Below are 17,794 nucleotides of genomic sequence, written 5' to 3'. Positions count from 1 at the left end.
CTGTAGTTGGAACACACCCTCCGGTCCCCCTTCTTAAACAGAGGGACCACCACCACAGTCTGCCAGTCCAGAGGCACTGTCCCCAGCCTCCATGCGACGTTGCAGAGGCGTGTCAACCAAGACAGCCCCACAACATCCAGAGACTTGAGGTACTCAGGGTGGATCTCATCCACCCCCAGTGCCTTGCCACTGAGGAGCTTCTCAACTACCTCAGTGACCTCAGCTTGGGGGATCGACGAGTCCACAACTGAGCCCTCAGCCTCTGCTTCCTCAATGGAAGACATGTTGGTGGGGTTGAGGAGAACCTAGAAGTACTCGGACGGTGGAAGGAGTGCTTCCCCCTCCTGAGGCGCCGGACGGTTTGCCAGAATTTCTTCGAGGCCAACCGATAGTCCTTCTCCATGGCCTCACCGAACTCCTCCCAGACCCGAGTTTTTGCCTCCGCAACCACCCGGGCTGAAGCTCGCTTGGCCCTCCGGTACCTCTCAGCTGCCTCCGGAGTCCCCCTAGCCAACCAGGCTCGATAGGACTCCTTCTTCAGCTTGACGGCATCCCTTACTTCCGGGGTCCACCACCGGGTTCGGGGATTGCCGCCACGACAGGCACCGGAGACCTTACGGCCACAGCTCCGAGTGGCTGCGTCGACAATGGAGGTGGAGAACATGGTCCACTCGGACTCAATGTCTCCAACCTCCCTCGGGATCTGGTTGAAGCTCTGCCGGAGGTGGGAGTTGAAGTTCTCTCTGACTGGAGACTCTGTCAAACGTTCCCAGCAGACCCTCACAGAACGTTTGGGTCTGCCAAGTCTGTCCAACTTCCTCCCCCGCCATCGGATCCAACTCACCACCAGGTGGTGATCAGTTGACAGCTCCGCCCCTCTCTTCACCCGAGTGTCCAAGACATACGGCCGGAGGTCAGATGAAACAACCACAAAGTCGATCATCGACCTCCGACCTAGGGTGTCCTGGTACCATGTGTACTGATGGACACCCTTATGCTTGAACATGGTGTTCTTTATGGACAAACTGTGACTAGCACAGAAGTCCAATAACAGAACACCACTCGGGTTCAGGTCGGGGGGGCCGTTCCTCCCAATCACGCCCCTCCAGGTGTCACTGTCGCTGCCCACATGAGCGTTGAAGTCCCCCAGTAGAACGATGGAGTCCCCGGTTGGAGCACTTTCCAGCACCCCTTCCAGAGACGCCAAGAAGGTCGGGTACTCTACACTGCCATTTGGCCCGTAAGCACAAATAACAGTGAGAGACCTATCCCCGACCCGCAGGCGCAGGGAAACGACCCTCTCGTTCACCGGGGTGAACTCCAACACATGGTTGCTGAGCTGGGGGGCTATGAGCAAGCCCACACCAGCCCGCCGCCTCTCACCGCGTGCAACTCCAGAGTAGTAGAGAGTCCAGCCTCTCTCAAGGAGTTGGGTTCCAGAGCCCAAGCTGTGCGTGGAGGCAAGCCCAACTATCTCTAGTCGGTATCTCTCAACCTCCCGCACCAGCTCAGGCTCCTTTCCCCCCAGCGTGGTGACATTCCATGTCCCTAGAGCCAGATTCTGTGTCCGGGGATTGGGTCGCCGAGGCCCCCGCCTTCGACTGCCACCCAATCCACATTGCACCAGCCCCTTATGGTCCCTCCTGCAGGTGGTGGGCCCACAGGAGATTGCTGCATGATTTCTGTACTGTATTAGTCTCTGGCTATCTAGAGTGGCCATCTTGGATCAAGATGAATCTAAGATGTTGAAGAAGAAATTGATGTTGTGTGAAGAAATTGATTTTTATTGTGGATTAATGGTGATATGCAAAAGTGCAGCAGCTTCTTAAGCTCATCAGACCTGCAAATAAACACGTACAAAGAACACAGTAGACACCAGTTACTATACTGTTACACCTCCCCACCTATGTTTGAACCTCAATGGAATTCACAATCAACAAAAAAGGAAAAAAAAACCCTCAAAACCCTTTGAAATAAAATCATTGATAGGGCATCAGCTAACACATTCTGGTTGCCTTTTTTATGTGTGATCAATAAATTAAAAACTTGCATAATCATGGACCAGTGCATTAGCCTCTGGTTTGTAATACACATACAATTTAAGTACATTAATAGGTTATAGTTACAGTAGTAAAGACTTGTATCGCTGTTGGATTATCATTAAGGTAGACTTCAAAGTGCTGAATGCCTCTTTTTCAATTGTGTTGTAGTTAAGCTCTTGTTTAAAAAACCTCTTAGAAAAATAGCAAACTGGGTGTTCTATCCCAAGAGTGTCATCCTTTAGAATCACGGCTCCCGAACCTGTGCCATTAATATCAACATCCAACTTCCAACTGGCAGACATTCTGGAATCCACTTAAACAACACATTCTTGCATAACTGGTTAGTTAATGGTAAAACCACGTTGGAGAAGTTTTTACAAAAAGACCAGTAGTAACAATCCAGACCTAAAAACCGACAGAGCTTGCACCTCATTGTAGGAGCTAGGAATATGCATATAGCCAGAACATTGGCAATTAATGGCTTGATCACCCCTTGTCCTACCTACTTACTAAATAGGACACATAAGGGAAACACCATGGGCTCACACTCCGAATAGCTAACCAATTATCCAATTAATAATCCTGCTCCATAATTGCATGCTTTGAAGGTTTTACAGTATGTAGGTGTTATCTAATTGGTTTATGATCACCCACCTCAATGTCATATTCAATGCCTGTAGTATGGAACAGCATATAAGCAAACAGTTTTGGAAATTTTGGAAAATATTTTGATGGTACCTTTATCTATAACCTAGTCAACCAGTGTTAATGTATTCATTGATAGACACTTTAAAGCACTATTGTACGTCGCTCTGGATAAGGGCATCTTCCAATTGCTGTAAATGTCACATATCAATCCAATTTCAATACAATGGCACATATACAATGGCACACTAAAGCTGTTCTGGTGGCTTGTGGTGGTCTTACACCTTCTTAAGGCACTTTCTATTAGTTTTCCTTAAATTAGTCTATAGTCACAATTATAACAAAATAATTTTTACCTGTCTTTTCTACAGCAAAATCAGAGAAGAATACCCAAGATATGGAGCACCTGGACTTTAAAATAGTGGTGGAGCCTAAAGACAGCCAGTCCTTCACCGTCATCCTAGTTGCTTCCTCAAGGCAAGAGAAGTCAGCCTGGACCAGTGACATAAGCCAGGCATGTTCACCTCCTGTTTGTTAATCCACACAGCTTCAGGATGTTTTTTTCTTTTAACTCCTGTGGTTTAAAATCAGTACTTATATTCTCCCTCTCTCTCTTTCCCTCAGTGTATTGACAATATTCGTTGTAATGGCCTTATGATGAATGCTTTTGAAGACAACTCAAAAGTCACTGTGCCACAGATGATCAAGTATGACTAATATTGTAACGCATTCATAAAAACATCCAATGAGCTAAGTGACAATAATTGTAACACTTTGAAAACACTATGATATAGTGATGTTGATGTGACTGATACAGTGGTGTGAAAAAGTGTTAAAGATAAAGTGGTGTTTGTCCCCTTCCTGATTTTGTATTTTTTTGCACGTTTGTCACACTTTAATGTTTCAGATCATCAAACAAATTTAAATATTAAATATTTTGTTTAAAAACAAAATACAAACCCACATGGCCCTGTGTGAAAAAGTGCTTGCCCCCTAATGGTTTGGATTTTGTTTTCCCTTAATAATAAAAACCTTCATTTAAAAACTGCATGTTGTGTTATCTTTGACTAATATTTAAATTTGTTTAAAAAACGTGCAAAAAAAATAAAAATCAGGAAGGTGCAAACACTTTTTCACACCACTGTATATACGTATTTCCTGTAACAAACTTTAACTTCATCTCAACTTCAAGAAACAATAAATGTTTCACCTTAGATTTAACTTTTCTTGCTTAGTTTCATACCTTGCCTATCTTTGGCAATCATATTGGTACACATTCATCAAGAGGGTGTCTAATTGTTTGCTCTATAAAAAAAATTATATAAAACTAATTGGGTTTTTCATCAGTTACTAACTGTGCCATGGTGAAATTGGACTGGAAGCCCTTCAATAAGGGTATTATTACAGATTTTAAATCCATTTTTGAGATGGGTCATGAATGTCTGTGTGGAAGCAGGGCCAAATAATTAGTTGTTCAATCACAAAAAATAAACTAAGATATATTTTAATAGATTCAACAAAAATAAAGATAGTGATGCAAGACAAAGTAAAACTATCAATTTACTAATAGCTGTTTGTAGTGCTTATAATATCTATAATATTTATCACAAGTACCCAAAGAATAAATGTTACCAGAGTATTAAGATACATTATGGCTTGTTTTTCATTATTTCCTTCCTATTATTTTTTGGATCACTGGATGTTAAATTACTTGTAGTTAAGATGCAATAGAGTTCAGGAAAGTTTATAGATTACCACCACATATTTATAATTGATACTTCTATTGGCTTATAATTGTAAAAATATTAAATCACAATGTAATACACTCTCACAAACACATACACTTTGTTATGTACACTTACACATACACTGAATGTTACATGTTTTACCATTTTTACATCTTCTGGGTTTAGATCTGATGCCAGTCTTTATTGCGATGACGTGGACATCCGCTTCAGTAAGATGATGAACTCATGCAAAGTGTTGCAGATCCGCTATGCCAGCGTGGAGCGTTTATTGGAGAGGCTGACTGACCTGCGCTTCCTGTCGATTGATTTTCTCAACACGTTTTTACACTCGTACCGCGTCTTTACTACTGCAGATGTCGTACTTGACAAGCTCATTGCCATCTACAAAAGGCCCATCAGTGCCATCCCAGCTCGGTGGGTCTCACATTTAGATTGCTATTGCTGTAATGTGCCACCCAGAAAGTGCAAACAGCTCTGATAATTAATGGAAGCTTGTAAGTATTGCATTATGTTGTAGTTTGTATAACAGATGCTGGCTCCTAGTGCTTTTTACAGCTCATGAGCTGTCTGAAAAGAAATATATTTGAAAATGAATGTTTGTGGAAAATCTGTTCTCAAAATCTATTTAAAAGAGTCAAACTTTAAAGGTGGTTGTTGTTTGAGAAATGCTTCAGAAAACTGCATTGGGCCGCCAAACAAAACATAAACAAAACTACCGTGCAGCCAATGAACAGAAAGGGGCATGTCTAGTCAATATGGGCGGAGAGAGTGTTCAGTGCGCATTTGTGACATTAGCAGAAAGCGGTTTTAACATTAACATGGAGGATAAAAACAAAGAAAGAAAGTGAAGAAAGGCTTACAATAAGGCAAGAAGCAGGACCCATGTTAATTTAGGATCAGCTTTCCATCGCTGGAGAGAACTGAACGTCTTCCATGTGAAACGGAGATAAACCTTTCACAGTACAACACACAGTACTACAAAAACACATTTGTATTACCATAGTATTACTCATTGAGTTCATTTATTGATAAAAATATACCCTCGTTCAGCTGCCCCAACAGGTTGCGCCATAATACTTGTCTGGGTTATACTTGTCTGGTGTATGTGTGGGGCGGAGCTATCAAAACAGATGTGGGACCTATTTGGGTTAGGGGCATGTTTGTTTTGGTAATTTCAAATATCAACATTGGCTTTCAAACAATGGATACCACACCTTTAATGTCTGTGATTAGTAATGAACATCCTGTCATGTGATGTCATATATATAAATTGTTCAAATTTTATTTATGAATGAGTTCTATGGTTTAACTTAGAGTGAGCCGAGTTGCTGTTACTTTGATACATTTACTTAAGTAACTTTTCTAAAGAATAAATTCATATTTTTTGAGTACATTTATGAGGTCAGAAATGAAGTTTCACTTGATTATAATTGTCTGCATTCCTCTCATTAAATTATATAATATAATAATATTTTTATTCAGTGCACATTCTATGCATTTTGTTGAAACTCGCATATCAGCTGTATCTGTTTTAACAATCAAACACATGTCAATCACATTTTATAAGAATGCCCTCTCCTGCATATTTTAGTTTTAGCTTGCTCCCAGCACACCTGATTCAACAAATCTGTTAATTATTAGTCATTCTACTATAAAAATTTGCAGGACAAGCGGTTCTCCAGGAGCACATTAATGCCCCTTAAGGCAGTTTGAGTGCTGGTTCACAGCCAGAGCGTAATTTAAAATAGTTAAAATTCTTAAGTAGTGTAACCGGTCACGTTCGGTTCTGACCGGTGCTCGCGTTCTCTGCGTTGTGTTGTGAAATAACTAGTCTTTACAACTTTGCTGCAGCAGTACTGGAGAGTTTATTGTCACCAACACTCAACAATTCTCTCCTCAGTATGCACAAAGTAAACTAATAAAACAGAAATACAAATTTAATTAAACAAATTATAAAACATTAGAAGTTACTGTACCTGGATGGAATACAGAAAGAAACAAAATAACCGTGGCTGCTTGGTCAGCTTTACCACCTGCACAAGTCAAATTGCAGCCATTAACTCACTAGCATCACTAAGCCTAGCCAATGCACATGCTTATTTGCTCGCTGTACTTATTGAATAAGACGCTTAATCCTCCCCATCCATCCACAAATCACCTTACATATCACATATTACATTAATAACACTTAACAATAATATTTGAACATGTTATGAGTGAAATTCAAATGTGTAAAACTCAATTTTACAAGTAATCCCAGAAGAGCACCGCTAACAGCTTACCTCTCCTCAGTATGCACAAAGTAAACTGAGGAGCAGCGCGCACTTCCCGAATGACGTCATGACATAACACAGCTTAATCGCAAAAGAAAACACTTCCGCCAAAAATAGAACTAATTAATTTAAACATGACATAAAACATATTAAACAAATAAAACAAATAGGAAGGATTTTTAGTGAAATGCATATATTTACATTGTAAATATACATACATGAAAATTAACATCAGTCACATTCACCCCTCCTGAATTTCACTAAAATCCTGACTGGACTAGACAATGGAAACAATAGAATCAGATTCACAAGCAAAACTTACTTGTAGTTCAACATACTATGTTACCCGCTTAACAGGTTAGAATAATCCAAGGTTGGTCTAGTCCTGGACATCTTTAGAAAGTCATACTGCCTTTTACAGTATTCATTAACCTGATCTATTATTCTCTATAAACTCCACATCGTGCACATCTATTCGCAACACTATGCCAAAGAAAAGAAAGTAAAAACCCTCCTTAAAACTGAGAAAGAAACGATCCTGCCCTCTTCACAACTGGTGACTTCTGTGTCATAGACTCAATCAAACGACTAACCTTTTTGACCACCCTCCCTGCACGAGTCCTAAAACTCTGTGTATCATCTGATGTGTGTGCTGGCATGTCAGTAATATGATTAGTATTGGAGTCATTTACAGCCCTTACTTGCTGGTCTAAGGTACTAGAGTAGGATTCACCATCTTCATCATTCATTCGATCAGAACAATCTCCAGCAACCTCATTTGGACTACAACATTCTGCTGAATAATCAGATTCCAAATCACCACAAACAGACTCTTGGCCCTCGACTTCTCCCTGTTCATCAGACACCCATGCTCCCATCCTGTCATCAGAACCACCCCCATCAGTTGGATCGAACAGATCCGACATGCAAGGTTTGGTCTCCACATTCCCAGCACTTGACAGAACATCCTCATCTTGGGTTGGTTCAATAGGTAGAAAGCTGATGTCCAGAATTAGGTTGCGATGCACCACTTTTGACTTACCCTTTCCATCAATCACTTTGTATATGTTAGCCCTAAGATCCCGGTCCTTTACCGTATGGACATTTGGATCCCACCTATCAGCAAGTTTTTTCTTTCCTCTCTCACCCTTGTTGGCGAGCAACACTCTATCTCCAACGTTCAAACATAACCCCTTAACCTTCCGATTATAGAAGTTGGCCTGTTTTCTCTGCTCCTTTTCAGTGTGTTTCTGAGCTATGTATGCTGCTTCTTTGAGGTGAGACATTAGCGTTTGCACATAGTTACTATGATCAACAACCATAGGGTCATGGAACACCTGCCCAAAAATGACATCAACTGGCAACTTTGGGATACGACCAAACATTAACTGAAATGGGGCGTAACCAGTGGTCTCATGCACCGTGGCATTATACGCAAATGTCAGAGCCTGTATCTGCTCGGGCCATTTTTGTTTCTCCTTAAGAGGCAAGGAGCGTAGCATACTGCCCAAAGTTCGATTGAACCGCTCTGTTACACCATTCCCCATCGGGTGGTATGCTGTAGTGTGAGACTTCTCAACACCAGCCAATTTAAGCAATTCTGCAATGAGTGCACTTTCGAAGTTAGCCCCTTGGTCGGTATGAATACGTGTCGGAAAACCATAGACGCAAAAAACATGATCCCACAACTTCTTGGCTATCTGTTTCGCTTTCTGGTTTGCGCACGGAAAAGCATGAGCCAACTTAGTAAAATGATCAGTAACAACTAATACATCCACGGATCGTTGCTTGCTATCCTCAGCACACCAAAAATCCAAACACACCAACTCCATCGGTACCGAAGTCTTAATGCTCTCAAGAGGGGCTAGAGCAGATGGCTCTGGTGTTTTGGCCAATACACACCTCTGACAACACTTGACATACTCCCTAATATCATACTCCATCCTAGGCCAGTAAAAACGTTGTCGAGCTAACTGGAGGGTTCTTGACTGTCCCTGATGTCCAGCAAGATCATGTACACCATTTAAAGCCTTAGCCTTAAGACTTGATGGAATTACAAGTTGGAGCCTTTTGTGATTGCTTAACGGATCTTTCGAGACGCGATAAACTACTCCGTTTTGCAATTTCAACCTATCCCATTGCTTAAGAAGAAATAAAGTTCCAGCACCCATTCCAATCATCTCTCTCCTTGATGGTCGTTTTTTCTGAGTCAAAAAAGGAATCACTTTCGAGATTGCTAAATCTGACTCTTGATCCTGCCTGATTTTCTCTAAAGGGATTGCTGAGATGGTATCACACCCGGGCGCTACCATATTCTGAATCGATTGGATTGTCTGCATGGCTCTCAGCTCGGTTACCCTTTCCCACTGATCATGAAGACCTAAGAGGGTTCTGACTGTATCATGATTGTATGACGCTGTATTAGCCAAGGGCGTTACATGGAGACTGTTCACTTGCAACCGAAAAGTGTCCTGAACCCCATCCTCATCAACACGGTCAGCTTCAGCAAGTAAGTTGCTGTATCTCTCTGTGATAAGCCTATGACTCACTGTTTTTGGAAAAGGATCACGGCTCAAGGCATCAGCTACAATGTTCTTGCTCCCAGCAATATGCTTAAGATCGAAAGTGTAAGCAGCAAGCTTGGATACCCAGCGTTGTTCACAAGCATCGAGTTTAGCTTTAGTTAGTATATAAGTGAGAGGGTTATTGTCTGTCCATACCGTGAACATGTGTCCTTTTAACCAATGGCTAAATTTTTCACATACACTCCACTTCAGGGCTAGAAACTCAAGCTTATGTGCTGGGTACCTCTTTTGAGAGTTACTTAGAGTCTTGCTTGCAAATGCAATGGGGCGTGCTTTCTCCTCCCCAGCCGGTATCTGTGATAGCACAGCCCCGAGTCCATCTAGAGATGCATCAGTTGACAAAATTAATGGAAGAGAGAAATCAGGATGTGCTAGAACCACGCTCTTCAATAAGCTCTCTTTCAGTTTAGAAAGGGCCACATCACACTCGGGAGTCCAATCGGTTGATTTCAACTTCCTATAAGTGCCTGCCCTAGTCCCAGTTTTGACCTTTGTCTTTCTTTTCTGTCCAGCTGTCAAAGAAAACAACGGTTTGGCTATTGAGGAACAACTTGGGATGAAATGCTGATAATAGAGAATCATGCCCAAAACAGACTTAATCCTTCGGACAGATGGAGTACACCCATCCTCTTCCATGAGGTCCTCTTTTGACAATTTGGCTATGGCTTCAACCTTCGAAGGATCAACAGATACACCATTCCCGTCAATTATATGACCTAAAAATTTAACAGATGTTTGCATGAAATGGCACTTTTTTGGACTTAACTTGAGGTTGTAATCCCTCAACCGTTGAAAGACTATCTCCAGCCTGTCCAACGCTGCCTCCTCATCAGGTGCAAACACCAATAAGTCGTCCAAATAACACAACAAGCTACTGAAATTCAAGTCCCCAAAGATACTCAGCATCATGCGCATAAAAGATGCTGGACTGTTACACAGTCCCTGTGGCATCCTATTATACTCATGAAGGCCCACTGGAGTTGCAAACGCAGTGTACTTTTTATCTTCTTCAGACATGGGGATGTTATAGAAACCTGATGTCAGATCCATAGTGCTGAAGAGAGCGTTTCCTCCTAAAGCAGCAAGGCAGTCTGATTGATGAGGAAGTGGGTGAGCATCCTTGATGGTTCTAGCATTCAGCCATCTAAAATCCGTGCAAATTCTTAGACTACCATCTTTCTTCCATACTAAAACAAGGGGCGAAGCATATTCACTCACTGACTTACGGATTATTCCCTGCTCTTCCATTTCTGAGAGAACTTGCCGTAACTTTTGATAGTGAGCAGGTGGTATCCGACGGTACGGAAGTCGGAATGGACGCTCGTCAGTTAGGCGAATGCGGTGAACAAAACCTTTGAGCTCTCCGCAATCTAAAGCATGTTTAGAGAATACATCATTATAGTTCTCAAGCAGCTGCACAAGCCTGTCTTTTGCTGCATCACTAGCAGAACACAAATCGATGTTGATGTCACCAAGGTCTGCAGCCTTTAGTCTCTGCTTAAGATCAGCAATGGCACCAGGCTGAGATATACTCTCCGGTGCAGCCACCTGAGCCTGACTATAACCCTGTAAAAGTTCAAAATCTTCCACAGCATGACATGGGAACACATCTGCCAGCTTACAGTTCTTTTTTAAAGTGATCGGTTTGTCTGAAAGGTTGATAACTTTCAAAGGTACCCATCGATCTCCCCATAAAGGTGTAACGACACGGCCAATGATAATGTTCCGAGGCATAGTTCGGGAAGAAGTGGCCTCTACGATGACAGTGCTTCCTGGTGACATGGCAGTATTACTTGGCAACTTTCCCCAAACAAGGTGTTCTTTTTTTGCCACTAATGTGACTGCTTGAAAAAGCTTAACAGTCCCAATCTTATCTGGTGGGTCACTACCCCTCCAACAGCAAGTATTTGCCATAACATCTAAAAAACGTTTGCATGATAAAGATGACTCAGAAGCACTGTTAGACAGAGTTCTCCAATGATCACTATTGGCTTTCATTTGACTCATTAGAAACTTCACCACATTGGTTCCAATGATTAAATCATCCTTTTGCCCTGGCACGACCAAGATTGGTACCAAGCATCTCATACCATATACTTTAAGCTCGACTTCGTATATGCATTTTGGCCTCGTTGCTTTACCTCCACATCCCACTAACATTATTTCTTGTGTCAGTGGTGTGGGTTTCGGTAACACATTATCTCTGAGCATTCTGCTCTCTACTGCTTCGCTGAAAGTACAAGCCATGGATCCAGAGTCCAACATTCCCATCATTTGGAATTTATCGTTCACATAAACAGGTGCATAGAACAACTCATCAAATACTTCCAATGTTTGCATATTCTGTGCAATCACCTTGACTTGGGTCGGAGCTTGTGCACATGCACTTTCATAAACTTCTTTAATGTCTGTAGTACTGAGGGTTCGTTCTGTTCCACCCACACGTCCCCTCCCCAGATGTGGGCCGACTATTTTAAAGCCGGTGAACCTTGAGATGGCTGTACAGTCTGACTGTCAGTACTTGATTGAATGTTCACACAATTCCTTTTTATGTGGCCAGGTTGGAAACAAGCAAGGCAGAGTCGCTGCCGTCGACAATGTGACAAAGTGGAATGCTCGTGAGATCGACATACTTTACATGCTCTCATAGGTGACTGACTTGGCCAAGGGCCCTTTGACTCTACCTGACTATTCTGAGTTAGCGCACGATCAAGTAAACTGATAAGTGTCTTTATACAACTATCATCATTCTGTAAAGATAAGGTACTAGCATTAGCATCATCAGGCGTCACAACAGGGAAATCTCCTGTGGTGGCATTCCCTTCCCTAAGTGACTGGGTATGAGCTGTTGCATTTCTCGCAGTGATATCACGCTTAGACCTAACTACTGACTGTTCTTTTTGCTCAAGCTGATATCTGTCTAGATGTTCTTGTACCTCGCTTGCTGTCCACTTATCTGGTGCTTTCAAACGAAAAATCGCTGTCAAAGACGGGTCTGGGCAATATTTGACAAACATCATGGCCGCTTCTTGGCATGGGTTATCCATCTGTCGCCCGAGTCTAATCAAAGCCTCTTCCGCAACATCTGCGGCCTTATTCAAACGAACCCAATATTCAACTGGATTTTCTCCGGCAACAGGTACTGTGCTGTAGAAATCTGCTAAGGGCATGTAAGAAAATCTGGCCTCGCTAAAATGCTGTTTTAGAATATCAAATATCACCTTGGGATTCTCCGAGGGTCTCAGAGAAGTGTTACTACGAAGAGTGATTCTAACAATGTCTTTAGCTTTACCCATCAGTCTCGTAAGGATTTCATGATGATGCTCTGGTGTTGGTATACCCCTTTTCCGCAAAAAAGTGTCCATTAGTTCCCCCCACTCATGCACATTGAACTTATCAGTTCCATCTCCTCTGAAAAGTGGGGGCTCCTTTACTTCAGACTGCATGACTAGTTTAACTCCTGTCAAATTAAGTGAGGGTATTTCTGAGAATGACTGACCTGCACTTAAACTATGAGTCTGTGCACTACTGGTTTCCCTTTCTCCAACCCTCCTTTCACTTTGAGCAGATATTATTGTCCGTCCTACCTCTTGAGCGATGTGCGTTACGAGGTCATGCAATGCCACATCATTTAAATCCGAGTTAACCGATAATGGATTACTTCTTAGCTGTTCAGGTGTCTGTCCAATTATTTGAGTAGAGCAAAATCCCGGTGTTCTTTCACCACTACCCTTCCCTACACCTGGTGTAGATACACAATCACCCGAAAATCTCCCTCTCCCAAAGCTAAAATTTAACATACCCCCTTCAACATTGAAACTATCTGTATCTAAGCTATGAGCCATCTCTGTTCAATAATGTATAAATCACTAAACACAGAATAAATTTTCAATAAACAACCTTATCTACACATCAGCATGGAAAAATCATTTTAAGAATCTGAAAATAGCAAGGAAAGAAAAAGAAAGTAACAATACTAATCTCTTAGCGGAGTGTCCAGTCCCTTAGCAATGCACTAAAGTGTGTTACTGTTCATTGGAACCTTGACTGAAGTGCAGCGCCCTCCGGTGATCAAACGGTGTTGATTCTTGGACGAAGATCCAAAGCAAACTGACCTTCATCCGGGTCACGGCACCACTGTAACCGGTCACGTTCGGTTCTGACCGGTGCTCGCGTTCTCTGCGTTGTGTTGTGAAATAACTAGTCTTTACAACTTTGCTGCAGCAGTACTGGAGAGTTTATTGTCACCAACACTCAACAATTCTCTCCTCAGTATGCACAAAGTAAACTAATAAAACAGAAATACAAATTTAATTAAACAAATTATAAAACATTAGAAGTTACTGTACCTGGATGGAATACAGAAAGAAACAAAATAACCGTGGCTGCTTGGTCAGCTTTACCACCTGCACAAGTCAAATTGCAGCCATTAACTCACTAGCATCACTAAGCCTAGCCAATGCACATGCTTATTTGCTCGCTGTACTTATTGAATAAGACGCTTAATCCTCCCCATCCATCCACAAATCACCTTACATATCACATATTACATTAATAACACTTAACAATAATATTTGAACATGTTATGAGTGAAATTCAAATGTGTAAAACTCAATTTTACAAGTAATCCCGGAAGAGCACCGCTAACAGCTTACCTCTCCTCAGTATGCACAAAGTAAACTGAGGAGCAGCGCGCACTTCCCGAATGACGTCATGACATAACACAGCTTAATCGCAAAAGAAAACACTTCCGCCAAAAATAGAACTAATTAATTTAAACATGACATAAAACATATTAAACAAATAAAACAAATAGGAAGGATTTTTAGTGAAATGCATATATTTACATTGTAAATATACATACATGAAAATTAACATCAGTCACAGTAGCATTAAAACCTTGCTGGTCTAGACTAAAAAAACCGCTTGCTTCAGGGGCTGGGGGCAGTTACTGTGACCAACAAGAAAAAAAACAACATCGTTAGTGCCATTTTTAAATCATTTTAAATCAGGATTCGCCGTGTTTGGATACCAATGTAGGTTTGCAAATCCATTGCAAAGCCATGAGCCTCCTGGGCCATGCAGACCTTCTGCACTCCTGATGCTTGGGCTCTTGCTTTACAGACAAATGTATCCATAGTGGTGCTGAATCCTGTCTAGTTGTGTCCATGTGGGAATGGCAGTGGTAGGTCAGGTATGAGGCCCACCAGGAGTGGCCACTAATGAGTGGCAGGGAATTCATGGACATCGACTTGAAAAATTGAGACCATTAGTGCCCCTGCTGGCTTGGCTGACTTATGTAGGATCGTATGCTGGGTGTCCTGAGGGGCTTTGGGCAGTTGTGTGGGTGTGGAGTCTGCAACCGGTAAGCCAGGGCTTGTTGTCCTGTGGCTGGGTGGTGAGGTCTAGCTGAGTGGCATGGGCTTGTCAATTGGTCCTGGGGTCTTCTCAGGCATCCTCCTCTCCCCAGTTGAATCTGAGTCTGGTCAGCAAAAGGTTTGGTCAGTGTGGGGCTGTGTGGTTCTTTTGCTTTTTCCCCCTGCTGATTCCCAGGGTCATCAAGGTACAATCTAGTGTAACATTTCTCTGCAGGCTCCTTAAAGCCCACTGGCCTTTCACTCTTCTGGCAGGAGATCCCACAGAAACCAGTCTACGGCCATCCTCTCAGTGTTCTCCGCGGGGCTGATGGTGTTCAGCTGGAGCCAGCATTTTGTTATCCTTAAGAGAGTGTCCATTTGGGAGGGAGGGTTGGTTTAGGTTGTTGTCTGCCACCTTGTCTCAAATGTGGAGGAAATCCCCAGGGAGACCCTCTTTTGCATCAAATGCTTGGCCGTTACTGTATGCATGCTGTTGGTCGAAGTCACTGCCTGCACCACATGAAATTTAGTTATTTTTTTAAGTTAAAAATATTGGCATTTAATCTCCATTTTAACAATAATATATACATTAATTATTATTATTATTATTATTATTATTATTATTATTATTATTATTATTATTATTATTATATAATTAAAATATCAATCAAAGAAATGTCATTTTTAAATGGTCTGTAAAATATAATTTTAAAAAATCTTATTTCTTGTGAGTAAATAGGTCACCACCACATAGTAATATAAGTATTTTTACTTAAAATGGATAAAATTACCTACAGGTATATTACATCAGGTGCAAATGATTAGAACATTTGTTACAGAGCATTTTGAAGAAGGCTTGCCTTATTTAAACCTCAGATATTTAGTTTGATATTTAATTTAATATTTAATTAATTAATTAATTAATTTAATTAATTTAGATATTTAATTTGCTCTAAATTGTTGAAGCCAGAGGTATTACCATGCAGAGATCCAAAGAGCTCTCAGAGGCCTTCAGAAAGAAGATTGTTGATGCTTATAAGTCTGATAAGGGATATTAAAAGATCTATAAAAAAAAAATTATCATCAGCCATTCCGCTGTCCAAAAATCATTTGTAAGTGAAGAACATTTAAAACAACTGCCAACATAGCTAGGTCAGGCCATCCAAGCAAATTCACCCCAAGCGAAAACTGCGAGATGCTTAAAGAAGACCCCAGGAAAACCTAACCTGCTACAGTTGATGTCAAAGTGCATGAATCTACAATCAGAAAGAGACTGCACAACTTTAATTATCATGGGAGGTGTGCAAGGTGGAAACCTTTGCTGTCTAAGAAAAACATGAGGACTGAAGATTGCCAAAAAATACAGAGACAAAGGCCAAGATGTCTAGAATAATGTGCTTTGGACAGATGAGTCTAAAATTTAATTTTGGGGGGCTTTCCACTATGAATCCACTATTAATTCTAAATTGTATAAGAAGGTGCTTGAGGAACATTTGAGACCATCTGTCAAAAAATGAAACTGGACCTTTCAGCATTAGAATTTCAGAATGGCTGAGTCAAAGCCCAGATGTAAATCCTGTTAAGATCATGTGGAGTGATTTGAAACAGACTGGGCATGCAAGATACCCTTCAAACACACAGCTGAAAGAATTCTGCATTGAGAAGTGGGGGAAACCTTTTTCCAGCTGATGTCAGAAACTGGTAGATGGCTACAAAAAATGTCTCACTGAGGTTATTTCAGCCAAAGGGGAAATCCAAGCTATTAGGGCATAGGGTGTATAACATTTTCCTCAGTTGAAATATTTTTTTTGTTTATTTCTTTTGTTTAATACATATAAAAGTTCTTTTTTGTTGTTATTTACAAGCAGTTACATCACATTCATTTATAGGTACAAATTAAACAAGTTGGTTGATTGCAAGATGAATGCAGCATGTTATCACAAAATACTGGCAGACAATTTGCAGCACAAAAGCTGTACATGGGGTGCTCTTGGATGTTAGATACATGGGAGCTAAACCATAGAGAGCCTTAGAGCTTAGACTTAGAGCCTTGTATTTAAGTAGCAGCAGTTTGTAATAAATTCTAAACAAAACAGGCAGCCAGTGTAGAGATTATAAAATTGGGTTTATATGATCATATATTCTCAACCTGGTAAGAACTCTGGCAGCTGCATTTTGGACTAAATGTAGCCTTTTTATTGAAGATGCAGGACATCCACCTAGTATTGCATCCAGTCTGGAGTTCATGAATGCATAAACTAGCTTCTCAGCATCAGATACAGATACAATGTATCTTAGCTTGGCAATATTTCTAAGCTGGAAGAAGGCTGTTTTTGTAATATACGTGATATAATTTTCAAAAGGCAGGTTGCCATCTAATATAACAACCAGGTCTTTTACTGTTGAGCTACTGTAGTAATAACAGTACAGTACTTCCCTCTATATGGAAGTTGAATTGTGAGAGCTTCAGTGTACTGGTTTTTGGACCGATAAGTAATATTTCTCTTTCATTACAATGTAAAAATAGAAAATACAGGTTACTAAATTTTTTATATCTTTAACACACTTGGTTAACCTAGACAATTTAGATATTTCATCTGGTTTTGATGAGATATACAACTGGTTATCTTCAGCATAACAATAGAAGGTAATCCCATGCCTTCTAATGATGTATCCTGAGGGAAGCATGTATATTGTGAGTGACGTAATATGAGTGTCGCTATGCTGGTGATAAATTGGAGGATTCTCCATTTAAATCTACAAAATGGTATCTAAGAACAAGTCGTTTGTAACTTTATCAAGTGCAGTTTCTGTGCTATGATGGGGCCAGAAACCTGAATGAACCTCTTCAAAGATATTGTTCTCCTATTGGAAGGAGCACAGTTGAACAGACACAACAATATTTTGGACATAAATGGAAGCTCCAAATGGATCTGTAATTTTATAGTTTATTAGGATCTAAATTAGGTTTCTTAATGAGTGGGATTTAGGGACATGACCTAAAGATAACGAGGAGTTAATAATACTGAGAAGAGTCTCACCAGCTGTATGTAATACTTCTTCCAGTAATTTAGTTGGAATGGGGTATAACAAACATTTAGCTGCAGTAATAAGTTAATATAGCTCTTCCTGTCCTATTCTTGT

General features: G+C 41.0%; 2 protein-coding genes across 4 annotated transcripts in view; one reads left to right on the top strand and one right to left on the bottom strand.

Annotated features, from left to right (window-relative positions):
• Nucleotides 1-17,794, top strand: part of rasgrf1 (Ras protein specific guanine nucleotide releasing factor 1) — a 148,126-nt gene that overhangs the window by 105,142 nt on the left and 25,190 nt on the right. For all 3 annotated transcript variants that reach the window (XM_060877709.1, XM_060877708.1, XM_060877710.1), the window contains 3 exons: nt 3,059-3,201; nt 3,312-3,394; nt 4,601-4,849. In XM_060877709.1, coding sequence (XP_060733692.1) covers nt 3,059-3,201; nt 3,312-3,394; nt 4,601-4,849 — 475 coding nt within the window. The remainder of the gene's footprint in view (nt 1-3,058; nt 3,202-3,311; nt 3,395-4,600; nt 4,850-17,794) is intronic.
• On the bottom strand, nt 6,205-8,265 carry LOC132851087 (uncharacterized). Its single transcript, XM_060877711.1, has 2 exons — nt 6,412-8,265; nt 6,205-6,325 (listed from the first exon to the last, which is right to left on the bottom strand). Exon 1 carries the CDS (start codon nt 8,253-8,255, stop codon nt 7,224-7,226), a length of 1,032 nt encoding a protein of 343 aa, XP_060733694.1. The 5' UTR covers nt 8,256-8,265; the 3' UTR covers nt 6,205-6,325; nt 6,412-7,223.

The sequence above is a fragment of the Tachysurus vachellii genome, chromosome 9, assembly GCF_030014155.1.
Source record: "Tachysurus vachellii isolate PV-2020 chromosome 9, HZAU_Pvac_v1, whole genome shotgun sequence".
In the NCBI taxonomy this organism is placed as follows: Eukaryota; Metazoa; Chordata; class Actinopteri; order Siluriformes; family Bagridae; genus Tachysurus; species Tachysurus vachellii.
This window is presented reverse-complemented; position numbering and strand designations above follow the sequence as displayed.

What these genes read in the sequence shown, in the direction of transcription:
- LOC132851087 (XM_060877711.1), bottom strand. Translation starts at nt 8,255, where the DNA reads ATGGGGAATGGTGTAACAGAGCGGTTCAATCGAACTTTGGGCAGTATG.